Genomic DNA, 23,763 nt, shown 5'->3' with positions numbered 1-23,763 from the left:
TTCGTTAGCATCCCCGTTTCAATATAGACAAATGACATCAAATCTATTAGAAGTCCAACTTTGAGACTGCTGGTGACCTAGCATCTAAAATTAGTGTATTTATAAATTTGGTTCTTTTTTTTCTCTTGACTCTACAGATTTGTATTTAAATCAGTCCTCTTTGATTTTTCTGCCTGTATACTGTAAACATCAATAAGAAAAAGTGAGAGTATGCTGATTATATGCTTGCCCGCTATTTGTTGGCAGGGTATTTGCTCTTCTAAATGCTCTCTACTCTTCCTTCTCTCTTTTTCCCATCTTGCATGGCATCTTGGGTCGGCCAGGAATCAGAGTCAGATCAAGAACAGGAGGAAGAGGTAATTTTATGACAGTGTCGCTTGTTAATGGCTGTATCATTGCTATTACCACTCATAAGAGCACTTAGCTAACCTGTATTCTTAGAAGGAGTAAGCAGTTATTCTTAGTCATTAAACGGACAAAATTTTACCCCAGCTCTCTGACTCTGCTTCTTTATCTTACAAATCCACTTCAGAGAATAGTAAAGTTGCCCTGTAAGCTGTTGTCTTGTCTGTATGCAACAATGTACATGTCTCTGCCAACTACTGAAATCTGAATCACACTTTAGCAATTCTCAAAGGTTAATCTGAAAATGTGTGGAGATAAGTCTTTTTATTACAGAAGTAAAATATTATTTTCCTCTTAAACTCCCATATCCTCACAAGCTGCAAAGCAGTGTTCCAGAGGCTATATTACCTGTAATGGCCTCATATTCTTGTGTTCCAACATCTTCTTAGCTTTAATTTATAACACAGATTGATTTATAAATATCACAAGAAAACCAAAGTTCTTTAGGCTCCCTAGAAACTTTCATGAGAGTGAAGTCCTTAACCAAAAACTTTGAAAACCACTGAGACAAAAATACTGTAAGGAGTATGTGGTTCACCCATTAGGCTACAATAATGTTGTGATGAGAACTACACTACTGAAAGCCGAGTCTTTTCTAATTCCTCAGTGTACTTCATTAACACTGATCTCTCTCAACCACCCTATGAAGTATAGGCTATCATATCACAGATGAAGAAAATAGTCTTAGAGTGGTTTTCTTGGAAAAAATAGCCATTTGAATTATACCTGCTTCAACATTTACAGCAAATATGTATTTATTTCCCTTATAAAGATCTGAAAATGATCAGATGTTATAATAGAAATGAAAGAAATCACTGAAAAATTTCATATATTTACCAATTAATATATCAGTTTCTATATCTAAGGTAGACAAATGTAATTGTTACTAGTTACGTGTAAAGATTTTGGATATACTAGTTTTCTAAATGTATTCAGATACATTTGAAATACAAAAAATGCAAAGAAAAATATCCTTGTACCCAGGAGATTAAAATGTAAGGCATTAGTTTAGAGGATCCCCCTGAATGTATTTTTTTCCTATATCTTGGCAGTGGACCCTGGTGAGAGGGGTGGTACAGACTCTCTGTCCTGCCTAGGTGGCCACCTAGAAAATCAGTTTATGACAGGAATGAAGTCTTTGTTGCTGAACTTCACTGCATGTTCTGTTTCTCACATACTCAACTGCTTTCATGTTCGGTGACCCTATCACCGCAGCTGTTAAAAGCAATACCTATGCGTCTTCCTGAAAGAGCAATAACACAAATAAACCAACTTTGCTATGTTCACAAATGACTCTTTCCCACTAGATGTATAGATTTTCCCATGGAGTACTTCCAGGGACTCTTCAGGGCAATAGATCCCATTGGGATTCCTTCTAGAATTTGGAATGCTGACTTGTTATGAGTGATGGCAAAAGTTTTTCTGTAGACTGTAACACCCTGGCATGCTATTTGTCATTCTGTTTCACTACTAAATTGACACTTTAGTTTAATAGTCACTTTGCACTTTTCTTGACCTTGTCCCTATTAAATATATATTGCTAACCAAAAACACGGCCTGGGTCCCGTTTTCCAGGGAATAACATTTAGAAAGGACTTTCTACCTGTAGTCTCTAGAAAAGGTTTTTTTTTTTCAGTTATGATAAAAATCACTGAGAATCTCATAGAAATTACTGCAATAAATTCCTGTAGTTTATGATATCACCTCCATGTGTATAACTTTGAATTGGAGCTTATTGTACACATTAGGAGCTATGAGCTAAGATGCTATTTGTAACCATTCAATTTATGTATGTTTTTTTTCAGATCGATATGACATCAGAAAAAAGTAAGATTTTAAATAACACTAGTTTGTTTGAAAGCTGGCTATATTAGAGAGAAGCATGAATTAAGATTAATTAATATGCAAGCTTGTTTCCATTACTAATCACTGTAATGATTATATTTTAGCCTTATTAATCATTAATATATATTTATAAAAGCAGCTTGGCCAGTTAAATTACAGATATATCTAATTTGTGAGCTAATTAGCAGTAAAATGCAATTATTATTCATTTAAGCATTCACTTTCTTTTGACATCCCTGTTAACCTTGGTATTGCTGTTATGCTTGTTTAGAAACCCACCCTACCGTTTTGTCCATTTGTTAGCATAACATTTTCACCTCATTAATTTTTAAGCACTGACATGGCAGTATCACTTTTTATAAAGCAACCGTGATTTCTGCAGAGAGTTCATGATTTTTATAGGGTAGACCTGCAAAAGTGATACTGTTCAATAGTTACTAGCTGAAACTAACTTTTCCCAACCACCCCTCCCCTCCCTTGCATCCCTTACTGTGGTGAAGTGTAACTAAAACCTTTAAGGCTGAGGTCTAAAAGATTTTTATGAAAACTTTCTGGGGAAAAAAAAAACTAGAATCCAATAATGCACAAATTAAAACTTCCTGGATGAAATTACAAAACTATGTTATAATCACAGCAATATGTTATTATTGGGTTATTTTTAAATAATCATGAAAATCTCAAACCTGATCTAGAATCGAGAGCACTGGTTTGTACAGACCTTAAAAGAGCTATCTTAAAATGCATTTCAAGTTTGCAATACTCAATTGACATGTTTTGTTGACTGGCCTATTTCCAGGGACTCTGTCCCTTCTTGTGTGGAAACTCAAGTTGAATTTTGTAGGTTTTTGTTATTTCTATGACCCTTCCCAAATTCTAACTTTTACTGTTTATTTATTCTAAATTTATTTTGATTTATTATATTTCAAAGAGATATCCCCAAAAGGAGAAAACTTAGAGCCATGTTTAATATGGACACCTGGCCCTATGAGATGGTCTGAGGATTTTTAAGTTTTAGTACAATGTGATTTACTCCCAGTTAATGGAATGGCTTTAACTGTGGTCTATCATCACTAAATCATTATTCAGGATTAAATATTTGAGATTCTGGATGTGCTCAGTGGTTTGTGTAGTTGAAGATATCTGTATTGATATAAATTAATTCATTTACATATGCATAGACACATACTACATCTCCCCAGTAAAGACAGATTCTCTCAAGAGAAGGCATTTTTGCTTATATGACATTATCATTGCCTTCGTTGATTCCACAGTTATTTTTGAAAGTGATTTTATTTTATTCTCCCATTTCTTCTTCAGTACTGTGGTACATCCTTATTTAAATGGCTCTTTCCTTTGTCCCTTGAATACAAGCTATTAAGAATTCAGCCTTAACCTATCTGATTTGATTATTCAAAACAAAAGAAGCAGAAGTGGTACCATGTTGCTCTGATACCCTGGATTCTCTTGAATGACTCCTAGGTGTTGTAGACACTCGTGTTTGGTTTTGTTTAAATTTGAAGATAATCATTAAATAATCCTTATCTAGTAAAAGATAATCTTTAAAGAAGATCTCTGCTGAGGGAATTCTCTCCTATTTTTTTTTTTTTTTTAATGAGTAAATCCTACAAGAGTTTGAGTTTCCCTCCTTTCCTTAAATGGTTGTGAGCTCCCTGAACATGTGCCTCAGCTTCTCCCGTACCAGTTTGCAGGGAAGTAAATACACTTCACCACAGTGGTGTTTTACACATCCGTTCTAATTTCTCACCATCCTCCTCCTGCCTGTGCTTTTCTGCAAGGAGCCTCTCCCGGCAGTTTTACTCCACCTTTGCTTTGCATGGAAATAACTTGGCTTACATAAACTGTGCGTGTGTCCCGTGTGACTGTCTCTGATTTGGGTTGCCATGCATCACCTTTTGACCTTTGGACTCACATATAAGTTGAATCACAGTTGTTGTTTGTGTTGATTTTCTTTCCTTTCTTTCCCTCCTTGGTCTATCCATTACGTGTCTAAACAAGGAGGTTGCTCCAAGGAAAGGATCATGCCTCTTAGCATAAGAGTGTTTGTTTCATCGTTAGGTGTGAATTTCCCTTAGTTGAAATGCCGGTTAGCATCTGATTCAGATATATTTTGTCTAGTCACTGTATATTGGCAGAATTAAAGGTACTGAATTCCATATTTGTCTCTGATTTTAAAATGTATACACATCATTAGATGTTAGTCTGAGTTTGCTACTACTGGCTTTCTCCTAGAGGAAATCAACTTTCTGCAGTTTTTAATGCTTTTTCTTCATTTTTCCCCCATGTTTTTTTTTTTTTCAACATTGATCTGTAACATCTGAACAATCTTGAGATACCTCTGTGTACTTTCACTGCGTTCTTCCTTTGTTTCGATTTGTGATGGTTTTATGTGTGTATGTCCCAATTCTTTGTTATAGCTTTGTTGTATGTGTGGATGTGCTACAACTGAGAAAATTAAGCAAGTTATTTCCTGCTCATTTTTCCTTTTCAGTTTTTTTTCCGTTAGCCTTGCTTTGCTCTTGTACCCTGAGACCTTGTGGATCCGCCATTCCCAGCCCGTTCTGTTGCCCTTCCCACCACGGCAGGAAAAGACGCTGTGTCGTTTCAGTCCTGATTACATTTGCCAATATCTTTTTTGATTTCCATTTTACTTTCAATGTTTTTCATTCACATCAAAGATGATGAGACAGAATCTACAGAAACATCTGTCCTGAAAAGTCACCTGGTTAATGAAGTTCCTGTTCTAGCAAGTCCGGACTTGCTCTCTGAAGTTTCTGAGATGAAACAAGATTTGATCAAAATGACTGCCATCTTGACCACAGATGTGTCTGATAAGGCAGGTTCTATTAAAGTGAAGGAGCTGGTGAAGGCGGCCGAGGAAGAGCCAGGAGAGCCTTTTGAAATTGTTGAAAGAGTAAAAGAGGACTTAGAAAAGGTGAATGAAATCCTGAGGAGTGGAACCTGCACGAGGGACGAAGGCAGGGTGCAGGCCTCTCAGTCTGAGAGAGAACTAGTGGAGGAGGATTGGGTTATTGTCAGTGAGGAGGAAATAGAAGAGGCTAGGCAAAAAGCACCTCTAGAAGTGAGTGAATATCCATGTGTAGAAGTTAGGATAGAGAAGGAGCCCAAAGTCAAAGCAGAGAAAGACCCGACTGGGCTAGTGAGCTACCTTACAGAGGATCTCAATTCCTACGAGTCTTCACGGGAAGAGCCCCGGCAGATGGAGCAAGACACAACAGGGGAGCAAAGTGAGGCTGTGGTTATGGACAGGAGCTCTGCAAATGGAGGGAAGGACGTGTCCTCTGAAGAGACGCAGGCCACACAGAAGCAGCACAAACCAAGCTTGGGAATAAAAAAGCCAGTGAGAAGGAAATTAAAAGAGAAGCAGAAGCAGAAGGAGGAAGGCTTGCCAGCTAATGCTGACAAAACTGAACTTAAAAAATGCAGTTCGGAAGAGTCATTAGATGAAGACGCAGGTCTGGCCCCTGAACCTCTTCCCACTGTGAAGGCCACGTCTCCTTTGATAGAAGAAACCCCCATTGGTTCCATAAAGGACAAAGTAAAGGCCCTTCAGAAACGCGTGGAAGATGAACAGAAAGGTCGGAGCAAGTTGCCGATCAGAGTTAAAGGCAAAGAGGACGTGCCAAAGAAGACCGTGCACCGGACACATCCTGTGGCGTCACCCTCCCTGAAGTCCGAGAGGCATGCGCCAACATCCCCCTCCTCCAAAACGGAAAGACATTCTTCCCTTTCCTCCTCTGCAAAACCTGAACGGCACACTCCACTGTCACCCTCAGGTAAAACAGAACGACACTCCCCGGTGTCATCGGGCAAAACTGAGAAGCACTCCCCTGTGTCACCCTCAACCAAAACAGAACGACACTCCCCGGTGTCGTCTACAAAAACAGAAAGACACCCACCAGTCTCACCTTCAGGCAAAGTAGACAAACGCCCACCTGTATCACCCTCTGGGAAGACAGAGAGGCATCCACCAGTGTCACCTGGGAGAACAGAGAAACGATTGCCTGTCTCACCTTCTGGAAGAACAGAGAAGCATCCACCTCTATCAACAGCTGGGAGAACGGAGAAGCACCTGCCTGTGTCACCTGGGAAAACAGAAAAGCAGCCGCCTGTATCCCCCACCTCAAAAACAGAAAGAATTGAGGAAACCATGTCCGTTCGGGAGCTGATGAAAGCGTTCCAATCGGGTCAGGACCCATCTAAACATAAAACTGGTCTCTTTGAGCACAAAGCAGCCAAACAGAAACAACCTCAAGAAAAAGGTAAAGTCCGGGGAGAAAAAGAAAAGGGGCAGCCCATAACCCAGCGAGAAACGCAGAAGACAGAGAGTCAGACAAGCAAACGGGGCCAGAGATTCGCAGTAACCGGAGTTTCGGAACCCAAAAGAGGGATCCGGACATCCTCCATTGGATTTAAGAGAGAAGACACAGCTGGAGAAAAGGAGAAAGCAATTGGGCCCAAAACACCAGAACCTGTGCAGTCAGCAGCCGAAGAAGAAAGCCAGAGAGAGAGCGACATCCCCAAGGAAAAGATGGCGGAAGAACAGGGAGACATGGATCTCCAGATCAGCCCAGACAGAAAAACATCCACTGACTTTTCTGATGTCATTAAGCAAGAATTGGAAGACAATGACAAATACCAACAATTCTGCCTGAGTGAAGAGACCGAAAAGGCCCAACTTCACTTAGACCAAGTGCTCACCAGCCCTTTCGACACCACATTTCCGCTAGATTACATGAAAGACGAATTCCTCCCAGTGCTGTCTTTACAGAGCAGTGCTATGGATGGCAGTTCGGAAAGTCTCAAGCATGAAGGGATCATAGGCTCTCCGTGCGGCAGCCTGATGGAGGGCACCCCTCAGATTAGTTCGGAAGAAAGCTATAAGCATGAGGGCCTAGCCGAGACCCCCGAGACAAGCCCAGAAAGCCTTTCTTTCTCGCCAAAGAGAAGTGAGGAACAAACTGGGGAAACAAAGGAAAGCACCAAGTTAGCAATGCCATCAGAAATTCTTTCAGAAAGAGAACATCCCACCACCCAAAACGTGACTGCTTGTCCTGAAGGGCCAGGTTCCACAGTCACTGAGGACTCAGAGCCCTCTCCTGAGTGTTTGCAGGAGAAGGCCACCCCAGACACTTCCAAAGATACGTGCCCCAAGCAAGAAAGTGATTGCTCTGACAGTTCTAGTTTAACATTAGCAAGAGAAACGCCCCATGCACTAACTGAGGAAGCATCCCACGATGCAAATCATCTTACATTTGGGGGTTCAACCCACAAGACACAAACTGACACTGAAACTCAGGAGTCCTCAGTACCCTCAGATGAGACTAAGTCCCCACCTGATGCTAGCGCAAAGGCAGACACAGGAACTGAATCAAAGCCCCAGGGAGTCATTAGAAGTCCCCAAGGGTTAGAACTTGCACTCCATAGCCGTGACAGTGAAGTCCTCAGTCCTATGGCTGATGAATCGTTAGCAGTGAGCCACAAAGACTCTCTGGAAGCCAGTCCCGTGCTAGAGGATAACTCCTCACACAAAACTCCAGATTCTCTGGAACCAAGCCCTTTGAAAGAGTCTCCTTGCCGTGACTCTCTGGAAAGCAGCCCTGTCGAACCAAAGATGAAGGCTGGAGTTCTGCCAAGTCACTTTCCTCTGCCTGCAGCTGTTGCCAAAACAGAGCTCTTTACAGAAGTGGCCTCGGTGCGGTCACGGCTACTCCGAGACCCTGATGGTAGTGCTGAGGATGACAGCCTTGAGCAGACGTCACTCATGGAGAGCTCAGGGAAGAGCCCCCTCTCTCCTGACACCCCCAGCTCTGAGGAAGTGAGCTACGAGGTCACACCCAAAACCACAGACACAAGCACACCCAAACCAGCTGTGATTCATGAATGTGCAGAAGAGGATGACTCAGAAAATGGAGAGAAAAAGAGGTTCACACCTGAAGAGGAAATGTTTAAAATGGTAACCAAAATTAAAATGTTTGATGAACTTGAACAAGAAGCAAAGCAGAAGAGGGACTGCAGAAAAGAGCAGAAGCAAGAAGAATCTCCTTCATCCTCAGACCCAGATGCTGACTGTTCAGCAGACGTGGATGAACCAAAACCCATGGAGAGTGTGGATGGTGAAAGTGATGTCCCTGTGTTAGTGACTTCAGAGAGCAGGAAGACTTCTTCTTCCTCAGAAAGTGAACCTGAATTGACACAGCTTAAAAAAGGTGCTGACTCAGGCCTTTTACAGGAACCAGTGATTCGAGTGCAACCTCCTTCCCCTCTTCCATCTAGCATAGACTCCAACTCCAGTCCAGAAGAAGTACAGTTCCAGCCTATTGCTACCAAACAATATACTTTCAAGATGAATGACGATACTCAGGAAGAGGCACGTACATCAGAAGAAGAAAAAGATTGTGAAACCCATTTCACTGAAGACAGTCATACTGTTTCCACCAGTGACACACATAGATCTGATGATGATCTCAACAGAGACACTGATAAGCCAAAAACCTGTGATGGCCACGGGTGTGAGGCTCTGAGTCCTAATGGCTCAGCCACTCCTACATCTGGAGGCCTCCAGAGTGAAACTGGTGATGATATCAACGAACAACTGGCCCTCCGTAAGGAAGCATTAGCTCTCCATGACACTCATGAAGAAGCTGTACTAGGGGAAGAACTAGATGCATCTGTGGTAGAATCTCCACAAGGAGATTTCCCTAGAGACAACTCTTCATCTTTGTCCTCCTTGCCTCATTGTTCAGGATCTGAAGGAAAAGAATTAGGTGAAGACCTATCCCCCACACTTGCCACTACAAAAGTGGAGGTTGTAAAAACAGATCAAGCTTTTGAGAGCCTATCAATGGACTGTTCCACTCAAGACTCATCTATGACTATGCAAGCAGAGAGATTTTCCATGGATGGTCCTGTGTCTGACCTAACTGAGACTGATGAAATCTTTGATCCTCAAATCATAAGCCCTTATGAAAATGTTCCTCCCCAGTCTTTTTTCTGTAGTGAAGAAAGCAAAGTGCAAACAGATGAAAGTCACACCACAAGTTCTCACTCTTCTGCAGTATGTTCTGTTACCATCACGTCCTCTGTCGAAGAAGTCGTGGTGGGAAGCTCCTCTAGAGTTGTTTCAGGCAAAGAATCTAATATTGAGAGCCAGAAGATAGAAATTGAAACCAAGCAAGAAAATACCATGGGGGAATTGCAGCCAGGAAAATCCTCCTCATCTTCAGAGCCTTCTATGCCGAATACACCAGCAGTCAATGTTGAACAAATAAGCAAAGTCATCATCACAAAAACTGATGTGGATTCTGATTCATGGAGTGAAATTCGAGAAGATGATGAAGCCTTCGAGGCTCGAGTGAAAGAGGAAGAACAAAAGATATTTGGTTTGATGGTAGACAGACAATCACAGGGTACCACCCCTGACACCACTCCTGCCAGGACCCCAACTGAAGAAGGGACCCCAACAAGTGAACAAAATCCATTTCTCTTTCAGGAAGGAAAATTGTTTGAAATGACCCGAAGTGGTGCTATTGATATGACCAAGCGGTCCTATGCAGATGAAAGTTTCCACTTTTTCCAAATTGGCCAAGAATCCAGGGAAGAGATGCTCTCGGAAGACATAAAAGAAGGGACTACTGTGGTTGAGCCCCCACAAGCAGAGACATCAGCTGGGTCACTAGCACTTTCAGAATCAAAAGAAATGGGGGATGATGAAGCCGACTTAGTTCCAGATGATCTGAGTGAGGAAGCAGAGGAAGTACCTGCCTCGGATACTCAACTCAGTACCCAAATGGGCATTTCAACCGCGACTGAAATGACCACTGAAAAGGATATTTCTACAGGGACTGAGGACCTCCCTACTATGCAAATGGAAGATGTACCTCCTCTGTCATCTCGCCCTGATTCCCCAGAGCCAGTTGTACAAGTTCAGTTAGATTTCTCCACTGTTACCAGGTCTGTATATTCAGGTCGAGATGATGATTCTCCCGATTCTTCCCCAGAGGAACAAAAATCAGTGATTGAAATCCCTACTGCGTCAATGGAGAATGTGCCTTCCACCGAAAGCAAATCCAAAATTCCTGTCAGGACTGTACCCACCTCAACCCCAGCCCCTCCATCTGTGGAGAATGAGAGTTCAGTGTCTGAGGAATTTCTCTCCAGTCTGGATGAGGAAAAGAAGGAGGATGAAGCAAAACCAAAGTCCAAAATCCCCATCAAAGCACCCATCCAAGGAGTGGAGCAGCAGCTTTCTCATGCAGACTTGTCTCTCCAGAAGACAGCAGTTCCTCAGGGACAGGACATGACAAGCAGAGCTCCAGATAATAGAAGCAAATCTGAATCCGATGAGGGTCCTTTGGACTCAGAGATCAGATGCCCAGTGATAAACAGAAGTTACACTGAGACAGAAGCAGAAGGCAGAGAAGGGGCAGAGGAGCTTGAGTTAGAATCAGAAGAAGGGGCCACAAAACCAAAGATATTTGCATCCCGACTGCCAGTTAAGAGCAGAAGCACCGCCTCCTCCGGCAGGGAGGGCGTGAGCCCCACTAAAGAAAGCAGGGAACATTTCTTTGACCTCTACAGAAACTCCATAGAATTCTTTGAGGAGATTAGTGATGAGGCTTCCAAGTTAGTGGATAGACTTACACAGTCAGAAAGGGAACAGGAATTAGTTTCAGATGATGAAAGTAGTAGTGCCCTGGAAGTTTCAGTAATTGAAAACCTGCCAGCTGTTGAGACCGAGCACTCAGTTCCTGAGGACATCTTTGACACAAGGCCCATTTGGGATGAGTCCATTGAGACTCTGATTGAACGCATCCCTGATGAAAATGGCCATGACCATGCTGAAGGTATTTGCCAGCCACTGGGACTCCCTGTGCTACGCATGTCATAAATTTGTAATAGTTTTTTTTTGTATGTTTGTTTTATTTGGTGATTTGTGTCTCATTTTCTTTAAGCTTTTTGTAGTGGTTAATGTGTTTGTGTAAGCCCTTTGTGTTTTGTACTTTCTCTGTATACTCTTGTCTATGAAAACAATCTCAAGATTGAATAATGAGAATGCTTATGGAAAACATAAACATAATAACCAGGCAACGTGATCTTGCCTTTCTTTAGCTGCTGCACGTAAGGCCATGCAAGCTTTGAGTTTTGTTGTCCTGAAGTCTCAGGCTTAGCCTCAAAGTACACACTTTAGCTTTTGTACAATAATATATTAGTTTTTGTTTCACAGTATGAGGATACGTTGCTCTTCTTACCCTTGTATACTTTAAAATAATTTGTACTTACAATTTTGTAATCATTAGGAAGCCATTTGCTCAAGAAGAATTCACATTTCGTGAAATTCCAATTGTTGTGGATCTGTTTTTTATTCAGAAAGGTTGGATTTCAGATACCATTGGTAAACACTTTAAGCAAAGAAATTCATAAGGTAAAAAAAATGCTTTTCATTTATGTGGTCAATAAATGGAGACTGTACTCCAATTAGATGCACCGAACAACAAAAACTCAAACTTTGCACTATTTTAGTTGGCTGTGAGGGAATGATGTCTCTTGAATTATAAAAAAGGAAACCACAGATGACTTGGAGGAGTCTCTTCTGGTCTTCCAATATCTCTACAATGAAGACTATTGTACTAAAGTCAAGCTATACAAAATTCTTGATGTCAGTCCAAAATTCTGCCCACCAATCAATGACAGTGAGAAATGAATTGGGAAAATTATGGAGGGTGATCAATGTCTGAGTTTGCTTAGTAGCAAACAGGCAGAAACTTTGCTCAAAAAATATGCAAGCATGCTAGTACACGTATACATCCAAATGTATATGCTGCGTCCCCTTTCCTCTGAGATCACCAAGACCACACGCAGTGATGTTTCTGACCACACTGGGTAAGCTCAGGATGGTCTGATCAGCTTATAGTCAAGATCTCTTGTGTGATTGGAAGGGATTGTACCTCCACAGGCAGTAGTAGGAGGTGCAAACAATTACTCCACTTCAGAATCCCATTTTGTACTTCTCTGATGTTTCATCAGCATGATTGTCTTCTGGTGGGCAGTATTCTCTGCGATAACTTACAAAGAAAGTCAAGTCCTAAGATTAATAGAAATCAACAACATACTATTCTGTCCAGGAACTAGTCTTGATTAAAGAGATATGGAAAGCACATGGTTTTCCTGATTCATATTAGATTTCTTTCCCATTCCACCCTAGAAATCTGATGAACCATACAACCCAATATGACCTAAAATGTAAAAACTAACTTGTGCTGCTATCAAATATTTGGACAAGTGACTTCCTTTCTTTGGATGACCAGTACTGTGGGTCCTCTCCTGTCATAGAAAACCTTTGGCCATTCTGTTTTTGACCTTCTTTAGATCCACAGGACGAGCAGGAACGGATCGAGGAAAGGCTAGCTTATATTGCTGATCACCTTGGCTTCAGCTGGACAGGTAAGACAGAGGTGACCTATTTTTTTATTTTAACAAAACCTGCTTGGTTTAAATATCATTGATGCATCAGCCAAGTGTTATTAATTATAAAAAGAGAGTCCTCTTCTTTGCTTGAGAAAAATCATGAGAACAATGAATAAACAATAAACTGCGCACTAGAAAATGTAGGTTCTACATTAATTAGCAGTGTATCCCAGGGAAGGCCTTTTATCACCTCCCAAATTAAGAATAAAAAATTTTAGATTTAAAGATTTTGCGCACACACCCACCCACACCACTCACCCTTGGTAACAGTGGATATCTAGATTTAGGAGAGACTATTGTGTTTCAAAACCATTGGTAAATATAATTGCCATCAAATATAATTGGAGATTTCACCAGGGTTCCTGTTTAGATATCTTACTTCATATATCTTCATAATAAGCAATACTAAAACTTGCTTTGGGCAAATATTGAAACAGATGAGTGAGATGCTTCACATTTTTTTTGAGAAATGTGAATGTTTAAATTTAGCAATTATATGTTAAAAGAATTTATCAAGGACCAATGAATTTTAAAACCAAATTGTTTAGAAATAAGATTTGTAGATTTGAAAAATGATACCTTTATGTCTACCTCTGACTTAGCAAATTAAAGCAAGGTTATTAGTCTGCATTTTTTTAAACTCTGGTTTATCATTTGCATCATTGGACAAACAGTATGAAGTTAATATTCTCCCCCTTTCAATTTCTTAAATATTTGCTGAAGATGAGCTAATACTATTTTTTTAAAAAAGATTTATTTGAAAGTCAGAGTTACACACACACACATACACACAAACACACAGAGAGAGAGAGAGACCGCATCAGCTGGAGCTGTGCCAATCCGAAGCCAGGAGCCAGGAGCTTCTTCTGGGTCTCCCATGCAGATCCAGGGGCCCAAGGACTTGGGCCATCTTCTATGCTTTCCCAGGCCATAGCAGAGAGCTGGATTGGAAGTGGAGCAGCCGGGTCTTGAACCATCGCCCACATGGGATGTCAGCGCTTCAGTCCAGGGTGTTAACCCGCTGTGCCACAGTGCCAGCCTGTTATAATTCTCTTTAAGATAATATAGGATAAAAGACTAGAAACAGAAGGAATATCCATTCTCTCAATTTTAATAATTTAAAGTAACTTTAAAATACTGATCAGATTTATTTAATTGGCTTACTTAGTAGATAAATAGCTGTCATAATTTTCTTCAAATATATATGTGTCCATAAATATATGTTAAATGTAATATGTATATATTTAGTGAAATTCAAACCCTGAAACCATATAGACTGATATAAAATGAAAAGTAAATATGTCTGTGTCATTTATGTCTGGTCTTCTAGTACTATTTCTCAAAGATAGCAATGATAAAACACTTTATTATGTATCAGAGAAAATATACAATACCCTTATTTATGCCAATTATTTAAAAGTAAACAAAAATTTACTTACTGTTCTTTATAAATATCAGCATAGACATAAGTATTTCATTCTTCTAGGTGGCTATTTAATTACATGATATTAAGGTCCCATAATTTTAACAGTGGCCTTTGTTGATTAATTTGATTGTTACCCATCAATGGCAATAAATAGTATCCTGTGCATTGGCATATTTTTCTGAGTGTATTTATAGGACATATTCTTAGAAGTAGCATTGTTGGGTCGAGATATATATTTTTAAATTTCAAAATATATTGTCAAATTGCCCTTCAAAGAGATCACAAATTCATCTCTTTTACATACACACACACACACACACACACACACCTCATAACATCTTTATGGAATGTCAATGGTAGAATTTAAAGAAAAAAGTATTCTGGCTTCTTAGCTTCGTTAATGCTTCCCAGACTTTTTAGTCATTGACATAAAATCAAATAAAGGAGTTTATCCATCCACTATAATATAGCCACAACCAGTATTTATCCAGGTGTCCAGAAACAGAATTTATGATGCTTAAAACATCATCTATGATTATTAAAAGTGAGAAATAGCCCATTGCTCCTATTTCACTCATTTGTTTTCCATCATCTTAAGAGTATAAGCAAGTGTTATTAGTCTTATCTACATATTGGAATCAAATGTGCCTGAATTATGAGTGTTATTACCACCTCACACTATTTCTACTATGGCATCGATCAATTCTATACTCAGCATTAAAGGAAAGATTCGATTCACAATTTGTGCAGAAGAACAAAGGCATGCATGAGTCACTTCTAGTATGCAGAAAATAAATGAACAGAACCCAAATACTCACAGCTGTGCAACAACCCATCATTAATACAAAAGAAAAGCAAGGGGTAGAGACTCAAACCCTGAAGTTCATGTGTTTACAAAGTTGTGTTTTCTCTTCTAGAATTAGCAAGAGAGTTGGATTTCACTGAAGAACAAATTCATCAAATTCGAATTGAGAACCCAAACTCCCTTCAAGACCAGAGTCATGCACTATTGAAGTACTGGCTAGAAAGGGATGGGAAACATGCTACAGGTGGGTACAGTACCATGTGCAAAAGGTATTATGCTACCAGTGGAAATGCCTTGCCTAACAACCCCATTCTTGTAAATTTGGCAAAACTACAAAATAACAAATGCCATCAATCTTAAGTACTACTATAAGCAAATAAGAACAAGTGATTGTCATTTCTAAAATATACACATTGCATAAAAAATCTTGCACTGTATGCCCATGAACACTGTTAACCAATGGACAATGAAACTAGCCCTGGCTGCTGGGAGGAATGTTATACAAGCCTTAAAGGTTTCTACATATTGATAGTAGGCACAACTCCTTATTGTGCATTATTTTATTTTTTTGTTCTTTACCAAAAGCAGAGAGAGTAACAGAGACCTTTTATTTGCTGGCTCATCACCAAATGTTTGCAACAAACATGGTGGCAGGGACCCAAGTACTTGAGCCATCTCTGTTGCCTCCTAGGGTGTGTGTTACTAGAAAGCTGGATGAGGAGTAGAGGTGGGCTGAATCCCAAGCACACTAATAAAGGATGCGAGCATCCCAAACAGCATCTCAAGCTCTGTGCCCAATGATTGCCACAGTGGTATTTTGCTGATAATGCTTATGTTTAGTTCCTGCTTCCTTTTCTAAAGCATTTTTTAAAGATTTGTTTTATTTGAAGGCAGTATATAAATATATATATATATATACATATATCTATATCTGTATCTATATCATCTATCTGCAAGACTATGGTTAGCTAAGGATGAAAACAGGAGCCCAGAACTCCCTCCAGGTCTTCCATGTGTGTGGCAGGGTCCCAAGCATTTAGGCCATCTTCTGCTGTCTTCCCAGGTACATTATCAGGGAACTGGATCAGTAGCTGAGCAACTGGGACTCAAACTGGTGTTCCACTCGGTATGCCAGTGGCTTATCCCAATGTATCACAGCGTCAACCCAGTTTGTATTTCCTTTAACTTCAGTGGATGGAAAATGTCAGATAACCCACGTAGTAATTTATATATGGTAGTCTGAATGTACCAGATAAAATGGGGAGTAGTACACAACATAGCTTTTCTTTTCTCAGCTCGTTTAAATGTGCTACTTCCTTCACTGTCTCTGTAAAGATCCACCTAGGAACCTTGTTTACTTACATCCAGTCCATGTTTGTCATTCCTTCTTTTTACATTCTTCTAAATAGGATTGTGAGAGTTAGCAAATAGGAATAGAACAGGCACTTAAGATGTCATTTGGGACAGCTGTGTCCCATTCAAGAGTGCATAGGTTTGAGTCCTGGCTCCATAATGGAAGGCAGCAGATGATAATCTCAAATAGTTGGTTCCCTGCCACCTACATGGAGCACCAGAATTCAGTTCCCACACCTGGCTTCAGCCTGAACTAGCCCTACCTGTGGCAGGCATTCGGAAAATGAACCAATGTATGGGAGCAGGGTTTCTTTTTGTCTCTTGTCTGCCTTTATCTCTATCGCTGCCTCTATTTCTCTGCCTCTCAAGTTATATATTTAAAATCAGTTAAGTGTGAATCTCAGAAAGTAAAAAATACTGTTTTTAGTATAAGTGTGTCCCATGCTATATTTCATACATACAGCTAGTGCAAGTGTATTTGCTGATTATCTGAAATGCAGATTTGATCAGGAGTCCATGTGTTACCTGGCAACTCTAGCTTTAGGGTATGTGCCCATGCTATGCTACCATTTTTGTGTATATCTCTTACTTGTTTCTTTACAGTGACCCTTAATTAGGCTTTGGTTGTTTCCTGCATAAATCTCAAAAGTTTAGCAAAGCAAATAAATGAAAGAGATTTTTTAAAAAGAGTGCCTCTTGGATGTCATAAATGCTTTTTCTCTAATATTTCAGATACCAGCCTCATTGAATGTCTCACCAAGATCAATCGAATGGATATTGTTCATCTCATGGAGACCAGCACAGAACCTCTACAGGAGCGCATCAGTCATAGCTATGCAGAAATTGAGCAGACCATTACGCTGGATCATAGTGAAGGTCAAGTGTGTGTGTGTGTGTGTGTGTGTGTGTATGGGTGCACATGCACACACATACGTGCATTTAATTCAGGCACTGGACCTAGTGCCTTTCTAATTTTAGAAGGTAGACCATGACCTTTGGAGATTGTGCATTCTTTTCCTTGCTACTTTGAGACTTTCCTGCCTATGTTATAAGTCTCTGCCCCTACACCCTGACCTAACTTCATTGTTCATTCTTTGTTATTTTACCAACAACGTGGGTGATCCATCCAATTCTGTTTCCTCAGTTCCACAATGGCATTTCTGGGATTTGCTTTTTTTATTGTACCTTAATCACCCATTTCTGTGCTCACAACCAAGACTATGTCATCTCCAGTGACTGTACTACTTCTAAATTCTAATGTGAAGTATTACAGTTATTTCCTCTGTTAATTGTACACCAACAATTTCTTTAGTCCTACTAGGAGCTCCAGCCATTTGCCTTACCAGCTGTTCAGTATTAAAGTTTCCCTGATCTATTCTTACTCACTGTCATGCTTGATATCTCTCTCTCTTTCTCTCTTTCTTTCTCCTCTGTTTTTAAAAGATGTATTTGAAAGGCAGAGTTAGAGCAAGAAAAGAGAGAGAAAGAGATCCCCCATCTGCTGGTTCACTCCCCAGATGGCTGTAATAGCCAGAGCTCAGCAAGACTGAAGCCAGGATCCAGGAGCTTCATCCAGGTCTCGCACATGGGTGCAGGGGCCCAGGCACTTGGGCCATCTTCTGCTGCTTTCCCAGGTGCATTAACAGGGAGCTGGATCCAAAGTGGAGCAGTTGCGACTTGAACCAGCACCCATATGGGATGCTGGTGTTGCAGGCAACGGCTTTGCCCTCTGTGCTGCAACACAGGCCTCCCATCCATCCTTTATGGGGAACTTCTTCAAAAGAATAACCTGAGTTTTCTGTCTGCTTTTCTTCCCTTTCTCTCCAGAACTATCTCTATATTCCAATCTGGTCAATCATGCAAAATTCACCTGGTCATTTCCATATTGCCAAATCCAGTGGGCAATTCTCAGTATTCAGTGTATTTCACCCCTTAATAACATTTGACATAAACAATTTGTTCATCTTAAAACATTCTCCCTCTCCCTCTCCCTCTCCCTTTCCCTCTCCCTCCCCCTCCTCCTCCCTCTCTCCCTCCTTTCCTAATTTACTGGTTATTCCATCTCTGTCTCTCTACGGCTTCCTGCTTCTCATACATTTAAATGATGATCTGTATTAGTGCTTGGCAAGAGCCTCTGAGCTTGTGCCCTGCTCCCACCTCTTTTGCTTTTCCACCAGTTGCAGACACCTGACCTCCTTGCTGTTCCCTAAGGACCTGAGCATTTTTCTGCTTCAGGGCACTGGCACTCTCTGTTCCCTCTACCCTGGAATATTCTCTCAGATCATCAGATAATCTTTTTCTCTCACTTTATTCAGGTCACTGTTCAAGTTTCACCTCTTTTTTTTTTTTTTTTTTTTTAAAAAAAGGTTATTTATTTATTTATTTGACAGGTAGAGTTACAGACAATGAGAGAGAGAGACAGAGGGAAAGGTCTTCCATCCGATGGTTCACCCCCCAAATGGCCGCATGGCTGGAGCTTCGCTGATCCGGAGCCAGGAGCCAGGTGCTTCCTCCTGGTCTCCCATGCAGGTGCAGGGACCCAAGGACTTGGGTCATCCTCCACTTCCTTCCTGGGACACAGCAGGGAGCTGGACTGGAAGACAAGCAACTGGTTCTAGAACCAGGTGCTTATATGGGATGCTGGTGCCACAGGTGGAGGATTAACCTAGTGCACCACGGTGCCAGCCCATTTCACCTCCTAAGGGGAGCCTTTCCTGACAAAGCTATTGAAAATATTAGTTCTATTTACTCTAAGCCGTTACTCTTTTCTTTAAAAGTTAACTTTTCTTTTACTATTTTTGATAAATATACACTTTCAGAAATGCAAGTTCGGTGAGGACAAGAGCTTTTTATACCTTGTTCAGTGAAATACATTCAGCCTCTAAATGATTAATGCTCAATATGTATCTATTGAATGATGAATACATTGATGAATGTCAGTCACTTTTCTGCTAAAAATGTTGATAGTTCTTCTTAGCCCCTGACATTCCTTAACCTGGCCTCACAGACTCTCCAACAAAAAGGATTAACCTCAGAGTGTTATGGTGAGGATTAACCAGCTTTATTTGCAAAGTAGAGAGTAAATAGAGCAAATATTCAGAACCTATTTATCTATCTATCTATCTATCTATCTATCTATCTATCGTTACCAGCTCTCACTCTTCTTACCACTTTATTTGGTGCCTTGACTTATCACAGTAGATACTCACTTATCATTTGCTCTCCTTAAGACATTACATCCCCCACATTTCCTTCCTAAATTCCTTAACCTTGACTTGGTTGCTCCCACATTCATTCACTGGCACTCAGCTCTTCTGGCCTGGACTTTCGTAGTTGGTCAGTAGCTTTAAAGCAAGCTCAGTGTCTCTCCACCCTTGCAAGCGACGGGCCTGTTTTAAAACATGGCACACAAATACATATTCCATAAAGGTAAGCACCCATGAAATACTTAATTTAGATTGTTTTCCCTGCAGGGTTCTCAGTTCTTCAGGAGGAGCTCTGCATTACACAGCACAAGCAGAAGGAGGAGCAAGCTGTTTCTAAAGACGAGTCCCGTGATCACCCTCCCATCGTCTCAGAGGAAGACATTTCTGTTGGCTATTCCACTTTTCAGGATTACATCCCCAAAACGGAGGGAGGCGGCTCAGTAACAACACTCTCCCCTCAAACTCCAAAGGAGCAAGTTCACCAGGATTTCTCAGGGAAAACGCAAGACCTGCCTGAAGAGCCATCTCTTGAATATCAGCAAGAATACTTGTGAGTTTCAAGAGAAAGCCTGTCAAACACAATTCCAAAGAAACGGGCCCATACGGCAAAAATGTCCAGAGTTTATAAACTTAAATCACTCTAAAATGATTTAAAAGACCCCAACAGTAACAACTGACAGAGATACATTTTAAAAAGTGAAATATTAAGAGAAGCAATTGTGATGGTCTAAAGTATCACAGACCTGCTGAATCAACTTCCAGTTCTGTGACCTTGGACAAGACCCCTAAGTGCACTGAGCCTCCATGTCTACATCTATATAATCTTATGCACTTCCCTAATTTCAAAAGGTTGCCTGTGAAAACTTTATTTTAACTGTGAAATCTCACATAGGCAATATGGTTATTACCTGTGGGATAGATGCACCTCATTTGCCCTCTAATGCCCATTGTACCATGGCTGATTCGGAACATGAACAGTGACCTGGAGTGATCCAGGGACCTTGTAGATGTTCAGAGGGATCAATTGCTCCTGATGTATGAAGGGTCTCCAAAGAGTTCATTAAAATTTGTATTAAGAAAAAGTTATGGCTGGCGCCGCAGCTCAATAGGCTAATCCTCCACCTAGCAGTTCCAGCACACAGGGTTCTAATCCCGGTCGGGGCTCCGGATTCTGTCCCGGTTGCCCCTCTTCCAGGCCAGCTCTCTGCTGTGGCCCAGGAGTGCAGTGGAGGATGGCCCAAGTGCTTGGGCCCTGCACCCCATGGGAGACCAGGAGAAGCACCTGGCTCCTGGCTTCAGACCAGCGTGATGCGCTGGCCACAACGTACCGGCCTCTGCGGCCATTGGAGGGTGAACCAATGGCAAAAGGAAGACCTTTCTCTCTGTCTCTCTCTCTCTCACTGTCCACTCTGCCTGTAAAAAAAAAAAATTATACATGGATTTCAAACTTATTTTGCACTGATAAATACAGTTATCTTTAATTCTAGTTTTTAAGAACTTTTTGAAGTCCCCTTCTATATCAACAAAGCTATGAGGTAGGTAATTATTAAAAATATAAATACGGTACAAATTATCCATTCAGAATAAAAGAGTATTGAAATGAGACACAGGCCTTTGGCACAGCAATTAAAGTGCCACTTCATGTCTTGGTTCCTCTGCTTCTGATCCAGCTTTTTGATAATAATCACCCTGAAGGCAACAAATGATGGCTCAAATAGTTGGGTCATTGCCTCCCACTTGGGAGACCAGGACAAGGATCCTGGCTCCTGACTTTGGCTCGGCTCAGCACCAACTACTGCAGGTATTTGTGGAGTGACCGAGTGGATGAAAGTCTTTCTCTCTCTCTCTCTCACTCTGTCTCTGTAGAAAACAAAGAAGAGAAAAGGAAAAAGGAGAAATGCCCACAGAGACACTTTGGGCATTTAAGATCAGTGAAGTGAGAAAGAATTACACTAAACCCAAAGAAAGGAGCAAAACAAAAAATCTTTTTATTTTAAATTTGAGATTGTGCATGGTTACATTGGAGCAACTCCAAAGTATATCAGTAGAGGAAGTTTCAGGATCAATACACCCTCTGTTAAATAAGAGCTTTTTTAGGAGCACAATCAGAATCTCTCACTATTTACATGAAAATAACTATATTAACATGAAGACATATTTAATTCTGCCAGACAGATTATTGCTTTAACAGCACTATTCTCTATCAATCTTTGTTATGTATAACTTCTTATGTCCTCAACAAAATCTTGAGTGATCAAAGAAAATATAAAATATTAGCAAATACACTTTGTAGAGGTTAGGAAATTGTAATACATTTTAAGATATTCTTTTTTTTTTAGATTTATTTATTTATTTGGAAGGCAGAGTTAGAACGAAGCAGAGGCAGAGAGACAGAGAGAGGAGTCCCATCTGATGGTTCACTCCTCAGATGGCTGCAACAGCCAGAGTTGCTGTGATCCCAAACCAGGCCGAGAACTTCTTCCAAGTCTCTCATGCAGATGCAGGGGCCCAAGGATTTGAGCCATCTTTTGCCGCTTTCCCAGGCCATAACAGAGAGCTGGATTGGAAGTGGAGCAGCTGGGACTTGAACTGGCACCCATATGGAATGCTGGTGTTTCAGGTGGCGGCTTTACCAGCTTTGCCACAGCGTCGACCCCAGGACATTTTTTAAAAAGTTTATTTATTTATTTGAAAGGCTGAGTGACGGTGAGTGGGGGTGGGGGAAATATCTTCCATGCATTGGTTCACTATATAAGTGGCTGCAATGGCCAGGGCTGGGCCAGGCTGAAGCCAGAAGCTGGGAGCCAGGAACTCCATCCTGGTCTTCCACATGGGTATCATGAACCCACACAATCGGGCCATCTCCATGGATTTCCTAGGCCACATTAGCTGGGAACTGGATGGGAAGCAGAGCAGCCAAGACTATAACCTGCACTCATACAGAATGCGGGCAACACAGGTGGTGGCTTAACCCACGGAGCCACAATGCCAGCCCCACGATAATTTTTATTGTTAGACTATATTGCTTTCGGTCAATGCTAGATCCATGAGCTAGAACTCTCTACTCCATGTTTTTCTTTAAATTTGGCCAAATTTGTACTACTTGCTTTGCCTGTCATGGCCTGTGGAGATGAGCTCCATCTTCCCTTCCCTTCCCTTGCTGGAGCGGGAGGAGCAAGGTTAGTTCCTCTGAGGCACGCTTTGGCTTTTGCATTCCAGTGTGACAACCCCAGGAACAGAAGTGTCAGAATCTCAACCGGCTGCACCGATCCGTAGCTCTCCCGGGCAGACACCAGAGGAGATGGGCACCCCTCTGGAAGAAGAGAGGCCGTACCTCCAGACCCCAACGCCCAGCGAGCGGGGAGGCTCGCCCATCGTACAAGAACCCGAAGAGCCCTCTGAGCACCGGGAGGAGAGCTCTCCGCGGAAGACCAGCCTCGTGATCGTAGAGTCAGCTGATGACGAGCCGCAGAGCGCTGAGAGACTTGATGAAGAGGTAGCTTTTGAAAAGGTACGACTGCCCTTCTTCTCCATTACCTGGCCCACCTGCCACACAGCTATAAACCTCCTTCCAGCTTCTGGGCCTCAAGTGGTTGAGTCCTTTTCCCATCAAAACAAAATGATTGCCCAAAGTAATGAACGTGAGTGGTGAGACAGCGTCCATCCCTTTTTAATTCTGAAAACTGGTGGATCGAGAAAAACGAAACTTAGTTCCCATGCTAGCTGTTGCACCACAAGCTCTAATTGGGAACACTTTTGCTAAGAAACAGTAGCACATTGGTGGAACAAAGTACTTGACATAGCTCCTAAAAAGCAGTAAATTTGGGTGAAAAGGCTAGTGTGAGGAATCAGCGACTCTCAGGAAAGCCGGCCAGTCTGGGCTGTGCTGGGGCCTGCAGTTCAATTTGACTTCTGACGGTGGTGGTGCTCTCAGATCCTAAACTGTGGCTTTCAGCGGGGGCTTGGCTCCCAACACAGATTCTTCTCATAAGAGGAAGGACAATTTCCAAATTAGATTTATTTTAGGGATGACTTAGAAGAAGAATGCTGTTCCTAAGCTTATTGGCATCTCTAAATGTCAAAATGCCTGATGATGGCCTGAGATGGCATCATAGGACTTTACTGTTAATTAAGAGTTAACGTGGGGAAGAGGGGTGGGGCTAATCTCCAAAAACACATTTAAGCCATTACTTCACATACCTCAGGATGAATTTGGG

At 41.4% G+C, this 23,763-nt stretch overlaps 1 protein-coding gene across 50 annotated transcripts in view; it reads left to right on the top strand.

Moving 5' to 3' along the window:
* ANK2 (ankyrin 2) overlaps positions 1-23,763 on the top strand; it is a 676,765-nt gene that overhangs the window by 641,197 nt on the left and 11,805 nt on the right. For 28 of the 50 annotated variants that reach the window (XM_070047718.2, XM_070047717.2, XM_070047713.2 and 25 more), the window contains 8 exons: positions 324-356; positions 2,211-2,232; positions 4,947-11,135; positions 12,658-12,732; positions 15,100-15,231; positions 17,073-17,216; positions 19,814-20,096; positions 22,766-23,057. In XM_070047718.2, coding sequence (XP_069903819.2) covers positions 324-356; positions 2,211-2,232; positions 4,947-11,135; positions 12,658-12,732; positions 15,100-15,231; positions 17,073-17,216; positions 19,814-20,096; positions 22,766-23,057 — 7,170 coding nt within the window. The remainder of the gene's footprint in view (positions 1-323; positions 357-2,210; positions 2,233-4,946; positions 11,136-12,657; positions 12,733-15,099; positions 15,232-17,072; positions 17,217-19,813; positions 20,097-22,765; positions 23,058-23,763) is intronic. The other 22 variants (XM_089302912.1, XM_089302907.1, XM_089302903.1 and 19 more) reach the window with 2 other exon arrangements.

Source organism: Oryctolagus cuniculus, chromosome 8 (genome assembly GCF_051225735.1).
Source record: "Oryctolagus cuniculus isolate XC-2025 breed Fujian yellow rabbit chromosome 8, ASM5122573v1, whole genome shotgun sequence".
NCBI lineage: Eukaryota > Metazoa > Chordata > Mammalia > Lagomorpha > Leporidae > Oryctolagus > Oryctolagus cuniculus.
This window is presented reverse-complemented; position numbering and strand designations above follow the sequence as displayed.